General features: G+C 34.4%; 1 protein-coding gene across 1 annotated transcript in view; it reads left to right on the top strand.

Moving 5' to 3' along the window:
- The window catches only part of LOC118441016 (uncharacterized), a 20574-nt gene extending 10006 nt beyond the window's left edge, over window positions 1-10568 (top strand). Inside the window, exon 2 of the mRNA XM_035864861.2 lies at window positions 9036-10568. Coding sequence (XP_035720754.1) covers window positions 9036-10265 — 1230 coding nt within the window. The 3' untranslated portion in view covers window positions 10266-10568. The remainder of the gene's footprint in view (window positions 1-9035) is intronic.
- The last annotated feature ends 222 nt before the right edge of the window (window positions 10569-10790 follow it).

Below are 10790 nucleotides of genomic sequence, written 5' to 3'. Positions count from 1 at the left end.
AGTTAACTTACAAAAGTAGATATATAAATAAATAAATTTAACGTAGATAAGTAATAAATAAACATATTTGATAAGTATTTCTTTATCTAATATCATAGGTATATATATATATATATATATATATATATATATATATGTCATCTAGTCGACTTTCTTAAAGGAAGAGGAAGGTGTCGATGGATAATATCAAGTCATTCGAAACTTTGCGTTGGCCAGTTTAATACACGACCATGGACACACATGATAGAGATGAAACGTTAGTGTATATACAGATAGCAGGACCGTTGTTACTTCCGCGTGAGACAAACACACACACACATATACACACAGAAAGTATGGACCGGTTTCTACTCGAGGGAAAAGAATCACCCCCTCCCCTTTCTCTTTCTCTCTTTCTCCCTCTCTCTCTCTCTCTCTCTTTTTTTCTCTCTCTCTCTCTCTCTCTCTCTCTCTCTCCGTGTGTGTGTGTTAATTTTTTTTTTCTTTGTAGATTCCAAGTGCCGTGTAATGGAAGACGCGTTTACACCAATGTATATAAACTTTAAGTGCCCTCCTTCTCTCTCTCTCTCTCTCTCTCTCTCTCTCTCTCTCTCTTTCTCATGTGCATTAAAAGCAACCTCCGGATCGAGTCGCGCAAGTCGAGATTGCGATAACATCGAGTCAAGTTCGACTTGAGTTTTTTTTCTTTGGGACGACATCGTTCTAACAATATAAATGCTATACGAAACGGACGTGCGTATGCCCATGAAAAATTTATAGAGAGAGTTGGTCGAAAGTACTGAAAAGTTTCTTAGGTGATTAAAAAAAAAAAAAAAAAAAAAAAAAGGAAAAAAAAAGAAAAAAAAGAAGAAGGAAAAAGAAAAGAAAAAAGAAAAGAAACACACAAAAAGAAAAAAAAGAATCATCAATTACTCTCTTGCTTTCTAAAATTAATTTTTGTTCCTTTCTTTTTCCTTTAAATCGTATAAAAGTTCGTAAAGTTTGTTGTCGACGTGATCAGAGTAAAAGAATTTTTTTTTTCTTTTTCTTTTTTTTTTTAACAGTAAAAGGAAGCAATAAAAACATTAGCCCAGAGAGTCTCGAAATAGAATTAATCGAATTGATTATTAATATTGTTTAGAAACTTTTGACCGAAACTGTACGTATAAAAAAGAAAATATATATATATATAATACATATATGTATATATATATATTTATATGTATATATATATATATATATATATATATATATTTCCTATATAAAAAGCAGTAAGAGATTGGTCATCGCGCATTAGTTGAGACATATTTTTAATCGAACCTCTCGAGTGGAAGAAGAAGCTCGACGGTGTTCCGTCATTCATTCCGATAAAAGATAAAACTCGTTCCTCGGGCTGGGTACATTGTATCGATTGGCATGAAGCCAAGAAGAGAAGATGGTTTATTTGTCTTATATTCTCGTTATAATGGTGCATTATTCATGAAAAAGCTCGTAGGTTACGTCGGACTCGTTTAGTCGATAACTCGTTTCATATGTCGCAAACCCCTTCGTTGGTTTCATTAAATTTTCAATCTCAAGGATTCCAAAAATATCACTTAATACCGATCGTTCCCATCGTGTTACTTTCATATTCCATTTTAAACTTGAATTATTTCTATTTAACGTCGTTGTCGTCGTCGTCGTCGTCGTCATCGTTAGAAAAAACTTTAGCGACCTGTATTTTTCTCTTATTACATGGCCTTTTTCGTTCTCTTTGCTTTCTTTCTTTTTTTTTTCTCTGTCTTGTTTTGATTTATTTCGTTTAGTTTCGTTCTGTTCCATCCGTTTTTCGACCTCTAAGAGATTTTAATTATGAAACGGTTCTTTTTAAAATACATGGAAAGACAACACGTGCCTTTTGTCCCATTTAGTTACGTATTCGTAAAGTTTACGAAAGAAATATACCCCACGGTATCTCTCAGTGATTTAGTATTTAAACGTGTTCGGTGATGTTGTTGAAATTATGTAACTCGGACATTAGAGACAACGAAATTAAAGGCTTTGAAGTCCAATTTATCCTGAAAATCTGTACTCTTTCTCTCACTCTCTTATTATTATATCTTTCTCTGTTTGCTCTGGTCTGATCTGATCTGGTTTGGCTTGGCTTGATCTGGTCTGGTCTAGTCTGGTCTGATCTATCTGTTTGTATTTTTCTTTATCTTTATTGTTCGGTTGTTGTTCGATGATCTTCCCTCTTCTTTCTCCGGCTCAATGATGATGTAGAGAAACTGATCGTGCGTCAAGTGCAGCGTCGCGTGACCAACGGAAATAGAGGAGTTAAATTATGGCTAGATGTAATTGAAAATTAATTGAAGCTAGCTTTCCAACCTTTTCGACGGAGTATACGAAGCGACGGAGCGATAAACTGCTAAAGTTCTTTCTTTCTCTTTCTCTCTATATCTCTCTATTTCTATCTCTATCACTATCTCTATATCCATCTCTATCTCTATCTCTCTTTCATTCACTTTCCTTTTTTTCTCTCTTTCTTTCTTTCCTTCCTTCTTTCTTTCTTTCTCTTTTCTTCTCTATCTTCCGTACGATAGCAATCGAGTAAAACACGGCGATGACCGCGCACGATCGACCGGAACACGAATTCATTTAGAATTTTTTCGAAATTACTCGCCGCATTGAGGACGATGATGGGAAGAAGAGATGCAGGAAAATATCTACCTGCCGCAGGGCTTTTCTTGTCCCGATGAGAAAGGGAATCGTGCGGTAAGCTCGATTTACGATGTAAATGAAAACACAAAGTCTATTGTTGGCTTTCAACTTGTTAACAGAAATAGTCCGTTAAGATGAAAGGAAACTTTCAAATTTAACTTTCATTAAATTTATATATATATATATATATATATATATATATATATATATGTTTCTTTTTCTTTTTCTTTTTATTTCTCTCTAATTATATTTTATGTTGTTAACAAAATTATATCGATAATTTGTTAATTTCAAACTTATCGGGTATCATACATTTTAAAGAATTAATGTTACGTAGGTTTAGAAACGAGAAAACTGATCGAAGGTGTTCCGTGTATCGTGAATATTTGAAAAAGGTATAGATTGAATGATATATGTTGGTATCTTGAAATCTTATTACGAATGATCTAATTCATCAATAAATTATCATTGTATTTGCAAGGATTTAATTGGAGATTAATATTAATCTAATAATATTCCATCGAAATTAATTTGATGAACAATTATTATTATCATCATCATTATTATTATCATTAATGTTACTATTATTATCATATATAGATTGCGATCAGTGTAGAGTATATACAGTATATACAGTATATACAGTATATACAGTATATACATATGTATATACAGTATATATATATGTACGATCGATCATTCTAAAAGTTCATCGTGAATTTTATCGTAAAATCGGAGAAAGGAAAGAGATCCAAGAAAGGGAAACGCGATGTCAAAAGGACGAAATCACGTAGTAAATATTGAACGTAGTTCAAATTGTCATCCATTAAAGTTAAATAAATGTCGAGGGAAATGATCTCTTATCATTGGAAAAATTAATAGCCAATATATGATTATAAGATGTTTAAACTGTCGGTGTTTTCGTTGAATAAATATTGGAATTTCGAACAGTAGTTACCACTTTGGCTTTGCACCATTTCCATCGGTCTTTCTGTAAAGGACGTCCTGCGATAAAGACAGAGAGAAAGAGAGAGAGAGAGAGAGAGAGAGAGAGAGAGAGAGAGAGAGAGAGAGAGAGAGAGAGAGAGAAATAGAAAGAGATAGATAGAAAGAAAGAGAAATCGTTTGGAAGGTAACATAGCTTGTTCTAATTATCTGACAAAGCGAGCCAGGTAATCTTTTTTTTTGTTCTCCCTTCGTTTTTCATTTTTCTTTTTCACCCCTCTCTTTTTCTTCTTCTTTTTTTTTTTTTTTTTTTTTTAAATACATATCGCCCCAGGGTTGCCGGGCGTCGACGAGAAAAAATGTCGACAGCGCGTTTGATTAAAGAAAGAAAGAAAGAGGACGTTCGAAGGAAACACGCGCAATAAGCCTCTGGTGGAAACGAGAAAGAGCGTGACTGAGTGAGCGTGCGGATGCGCGTTCACGTGTCGTGTGCGTGCGTCTCTCTCTCTCTCTCTTTCTCTCTCTCTTTCTCTCTGTGTGTATGTTTGTGTTTGTAAAAGTGAGATAAAAGATAGGGGGTGGAAAAAGGAGGACGTCATAGTCGACAGAGAAAATCCGTGTATTTTATTATATCGGCGTTATGGATGTCAAGAGCAGAATTGTGTTGGTCGCTTCGTTTTATATATATATGTATATATATATATATATATATATATATATATATATATATATACATGTATATAAATATTAATATTTCGATTTTATATTCGCTAGAAATAGACGACCGATTTACGTTGGTTTGTTCAAAAGAAATCTACTATAGCAACGAATACACGTTCGGTCGTTACGTCCTATACAAAAATGTTATTTAAAGTTCTTCTTTTTTTCCTTTTTTCTTTTTTTTTTTCTCAACCTTTTTTTCTCATTTCCTTCTACTTTCCTTTTACCATTTCATCTTTATCCTTCGTTACATTGTTCATAACAATAGTGTTTTTTGTTCCAATGAAAAATCGAATTTTCATTTGTTTTTTTTTTCCTTTTTTTTTTTTCTATTCATGTCCGTCTTTTTCTCTATTTTTCCCTTTTTCTTCTACTTTCTCCGCCTTTATTTCTCTATAGTTTATAGTTTCTCTATAGTTTAAATTTAGTCGATTTAATGGCTATTTAGCTTATTGATTGTTTTATCGTTGTACATTTTTGGTCTTTTATTTCTCACGAAAGGGTGAAAAGATTGCTATCAGAGAGAGAGAGAGAGAGAAAGAGAGAGAGAGAGAGAAAGAGAGAGAGAAAGAGAAAGAGAAAGAGAGAAAATAAAATAAAAAAAAAAAAAAATTCGTTTCGTTCTTTCTCATATAAGCATGGGATCGACGGGGATTATTTCGTATGTAAGTGTTAAAGATGGAAGTATGTATTAACGAAAGGAGGCAGCTGAAGTATTTCCGGTCAGATGCATCGGTCGACCTTGAGACTCGACTTTCCGACCCCCGGGTTAGATGCATCGGCTCTCTTTCTCTCTCTCTCTCTCTCTCTCTCTCTCTTTCTTCCACCGAACAGCAAACTTTCAGTATGCTCGTAAAACGTGCACTTACCGTAGCTGCGTGTAATTCGTGATGGCCTACTTGCGAGTAACATTTTCTGTCTATCTAGTACTAGCTTAGTATATATATATATATATATGGAACATTTTCCATTTATATATCCACTTTTTCCATTAGTACATTACATATGTATAGTTATGTAGTATTTATTCGTATTATCGTATATGATTATTGTATATTAAATACAATGAAAATTTTGTTCGTCTCGTTTGTCGATTTTTGTTTATAAATTTTTCGTGATTGTTTGAAAGAAGAGAAAGAATAAAACGCGTGAGAAACTCCCATGGATATTAACGTGGACGTTGCCTCTCTCTCTCTCTCTCTCTCTATACGAAGCTTCCTAAAAGCACTATCGATCGTTACGGAACGGATGAAAGGTGTAGGGTGAGGGGGTCACTTAGGGACAATGGCACCGACTCATAGACCAACCAACAAACTATCCTTCCATTTCGACGACGATGACTCAATGTTAGTACTCCTTAGGATTATTATCTTTTTGGTACGAAAGAAATCGTAAAGGGGGAGAAACTATACAACGTTGGATATCGTTGGGTGTGAAACTTCTTCTTTCTCTTTTTTTTTTTTTTCTTTCTTCTTTCCCCAACGATACGAAGCAACGAGCGCGACGATAAGATGACATCGATTAGTTTTACTACTTTTATCGATGAGCCACTTCCTCGTTGTCCTTGGAAAGAAAGAGAAAAAAGAATAAAAGAAAAGAAAAGGAACTATTACAAAATCGTCGATATTATCGTCGACGAAGTACGTAATATCGACATAAGTTATAACTGTACAAACACTATTACCGTTTGTCATTGTTGCATAATATCACTGTATTATGTATCAACAATTTACATATTTACAGATCAAAATGATGCAATGGAATCGAACGTTTCTCGTTTCGTAAAATCTACTATGATTATGTCGAATATAATTCTAATATTTCTACTTATTATTTATCACGACGCGAATATATTGAAATTTGTTTGTACGTTCGTTCGTTCTTATTTTTCTTTTTTTTTTCACCCCTAACACCTTTCTTTTTACGTGCCGAAATTAAGCCGTTATAAAATAACTTTGTAAAGTTTGTTTAAAAGGAAATAATATGGATAATTGTGTTCGATTATTCTGAATGAAAGTTTTCAATGTATATAAAAAATCTTTGCTTCGTGCGTAAAAAAAAAAAAAAAGAAAAAAAAAGAAAGGGAAAAAATAAAAAAGAAAGAAAAAAAGAAAACGAATTAACAGAAAATCTTTGGATAAGGTCAAGGTTCGTTATCGAGTATTATTTCACGAGATCAATGAAAGAGATCCATGTACAACAGGTATATAATGCATTCGTACAACACGACACGAAGCCATCAAAAGCAAAGACCGGGCCTCGTTTTGATTGGCAGCTTTGTTATTTTTCATAAAACCGATTTTACGTTTTTGTTCGGCGTATATATTTTCAGGTGACAGCTGATTTGAATGTATCATTCCTGACTCGATGGATGTTACGCTGTAAAGTATTTTATATACCGTTTGATTTCTATTTACGTGCATCGATTCTTGTAAAAGACAAAAAAAGAAATTGAAAGAGTGAAAGAGAGAGAGAGAAAGAGAGAGAGAGAGAGAGAGAGAGAGAGACTGACAGATTGAGAGAAAATTAAAAATTGTAAAATCAACAATCATTTATTATTTTCTATTTTAATCATTACAATTGCTAATTATCTTGACAAAAAATTATTTCTAACAAATATTACTACAAACATCTAATAAAATATATATAAACGATGTAATGATCGTGTATATATATATATATATATATACACATATAAGTACGTGATATACAAATGAGATCTCACAATTTTGTTTGTCATTGTTTTTAGTAAATTTTTTTGTTTTTAAATTTCATTGTTTTTATATAAATTATTCGAAGAATTAGCAGAGTGTTTTTTTTTTTTTTTTAACATCGACTAAAAAGACACTTTACCGAGTCTCTTTGAGCTCGGCATTAGTTTCGCACGGCCAAGTGCGACCGTCTGTATAAGTACCACCTGTTACCTTCGAAGCGAAACACCCGCTCCAATTAAGGGAATGACCTTTTTTCTTTTTTCTTTTTTTTTTTTTTTTTTTTTTTTTTTTTTTTTTTTTTTTTTTTTTTTATCTCTATTCTCGTACCGTGACGAAAGGGAAACTGCAAGTTAAATATTTTCAATCCCTTTCTTTCCCTTTTCCTCGCATCGTTCATGTTTTATATTATAGGAAACATCATAAAAAATATAAATTGTTGGCAACTTGATGAATCCTGATCCCTTTTGTGAAAAGTCACTAACATACAGTACGATTGAACCCAACACCGAAAGTTAAAATCGTTAAGGTTTATTCGGTGATAATAATAATAATAATAATAATAATAATAATAATTCCTATCGCGTATTACCCCTCTTCCCTCCCTTGGATGAAGTTGCGAATTCATAATTAGTACGGTGAAATGCATTCATGCGGTAAATAGAGTTGGAAAACCTTCATGAAATTAATACCTTACTGAACGCAACAATGTTTCAGTATTAATCTTGCGGTCATTGTACACATAAACATTATATAGGTATATTGTAAAAGTGATATTGAGAAATTTAATCGTTAAAACTATGTCACAGATAAGCTATTATTATCCAGACAAATAGACTTGCACATCGTAGGGACATATATTTTCTAACTAACATTCATGTTATTCCAAGGGAAGTGGCAATAAAAATCCTATCCCATAAAAATATACTGTAGAGGATAGTACATACATTTTTAAAATCGATTTGAACATATTGGTTTTTTTTTTTTTTTTTACGATTACGCATCCTCGATCAAACGGACGCGTGTATTCTTGTCAGAAAACAAAGATGGACTGCTCGAATCGTTATTAATTATTACAATTAGCATTTGTAAAATGTTTTAGTAGAACACGTTGATTTTTTGCCAATTTGCGATATAACTTGAGACATTTTTATTCTATTTTAAGCCACGATACGCGTTTTTAAGTTCTTTCTTTTTTCTTTTTTCTTCCCCTTTTTTCTTCTTATTTTTTTTTTTTTGTTTTGTTTTATCCATCACATCTGATAGCTTACAATTAATGCGATAGATGCATAAATGCATAAGGGACGTGACGGGCTAATAAAGAGATGACCGAGTATAATTCTGGATAATGTCCAATGTTTAAGTCTTAACTATGCTTGAAGAAACGTCGTTGCTTAAAATATTAAACTAGGTCAGTAAACGAGAAAATCTAAAGCAACGTCTTGAAATTAACGTATTATCATTAGATTGAAATTTCAATATTTAACTTACAATAAAAATGTATTCTTTGTTATCAAACGTTCGCAAATAATGAATTGTATTAGATATACATCTTTTTTCATAAAAATTAAAAATATATATATATATATATATATATATATATATACATATATATATATATATATATATATATACATACATATATATATATATATATATATATATATATACATATATATAGATACGTTTCGTAAAATTATACGATGTCTTCATTCTCAGAGATATTTTATCACGAAAATCCGGTTTTTAATAAATAAAAGAACATAGAGAAAATTCTTTATCGCGATCGCGTGAACGGTGAATATGGCGGAACATATTCACAGGAAGAGTTCGCAGAAAAATAATAAAATAATCTAAAGAAAATAATGATCGTGTCCTAGTAATATATCTTATATGAGCTAGCGTCCAATAACGAAGCATACGATGCGATCGTTATGGGAGTGTACTTTATTAATAACCACTGCCCACTCGTATGTCCAGGTGATAGACTTTGGCTCGAGTTGCTACGAGAACCGGCGCGTCTACACGTATATACAAAGCCGCTTCTACCGGGCCCCGGAGGTGATCCTTGGTGCTGGATACGGCATGCCGATCGACATGTGGAGTCTAGGCTGCATTCTCGCAGAACTATTCACTGGGATCCCGCTGTTGCCGGGTGAAGATGAGGCGGATCAACTGGCGTGCATAATCGAACTCCTAGGTATGCCGCCAGCCTACTTGCTAGAAAATGCAAAGCGCCGTCGAAATTTCATCAGTTCGAAAGGTTATCCGAGGTACTGTACGGTGACGACGCTATCAGACGGTACGGCACGTTTTGGTGGTGGCCTATCGAGGAGAGGAAAACTCCGTGGCCCACCGGGTTCGAGAGAATGGAAACGGGCATTGAAAGGCTGTGACGATCTCATGTTCATCGATTTCATAAGGGGTTGCCTCGAGTGGGATCCAAAACTAAGGATGACACCCAGAATGGCACTCAGGCATGCTTGGTTACGGCGTAGATTACCGAAGCCACCCTCGGAAAAGATCAACGACGATTACTTTCCTCCGCCGCGAACGTCCGTTACTGGTCTAAGAACGCCAGCTTCTTCAGGTAGCAAAACCATCACTACGGCTACCACTACCACCATCAACACTACAGCCATAAATACGGCCACTACCACGACTACTACTGCCGTCGCTGCTGTAGCGGCCACTACTAGGAGCAATACCCTTCAGTCGACGAATGTCAACGCTGTGGCGACTAGAAACAAAGTGCGACAAAAATCACAGCCACAACAACAGCAGCAGCAGCAACAGCAGCAGCAGCAACAACAACAACAACAGTTGAATGATTTCTATTGTCGCAGATCGACTATACACTCAAGGCATCCCCAGTCGGGTATTTTTGGCAATACGACGTCAGTTCAAACTACGGTTCATGCAGTTTCCTCGAATCATCAGCCGAGTCTTAGCAGTCATCAGTCCTTGAATTCGGTCGGCACTGCTGGATCTCAACAACAACAACAACATGGCGCCAGTCATCAATTGCAACAACAGCAACAGCAACATCAAAGCAACGGATCGTCGCATGGATCATCTTCTCATGGATCTTCCTCCCATGGATCCTCTTCTCATGACAGTCATAGTTCGCACGGTCCTTCGAGTGCTTTGAGTCGCGTGATATTAAGCAAAGAGTTTATCGAAGAACTCAGACGTTACGCCGAAATATGAGGACGTCGGCTCACACGTGTGCCACTGCCGTCATGTTCGTTAATAACTTCGAGTAGCGTTGACCTTGGAAACCGTGCGCAGACGGTAACATTGACGTCAAGGTGAACGAGGAAGGGTCGTGAAATTGAAAGGTTAACGATCCTTCGAAGCTTTGCCAGAATACAAACACTCTGTGCGATGAATGACCTCGCCCTATACGTTCTAGGCGAGCGTTTAGTGATATAAGTGATTTCGCATATTACGAGAGAGATTGACCTACATTCGAACCTTTTTAGACCTATTTCGTTTCTTTTTGTTATTATTATTTTTTTTTATTTTTTTATTTTTTTATTTTTTTTTTATTTTTTTTTTATTTTTTTTATTTTTTTTTTTTTTTTTTTGTTAATCCGATCTGTAAGAAATTGGTCTTTAACCGGGTGTGTAATATCGCTGCATTTTATCGATGTCGTAATTCGATTTTTAATTGTGACGCTGAATTCGTGGTAACGTTAAGGCACAAAATTTAATTTAGATGTATAAATAATA

This window comes from Vespa mandarinia, chromosome 6 (genome assembly GCF_050613455.1).
Source record: "Vespa mandarinia isolate Hongniang chromosome 6, ASM5061345v1, whole genome shotgun sequence".
Classification (NCBI taxonomy): domain Eukaryota; kingdom Metazoa; phylum Arthropoda; class Insecta; order Hymenoptera; family Vespidae; genus Vespa; species Vespa mandarinia.
Note: the sequence above shows the minus strand (reverse complement) of the source record. Positions and strands in the feature narration are given on the sequence as shown.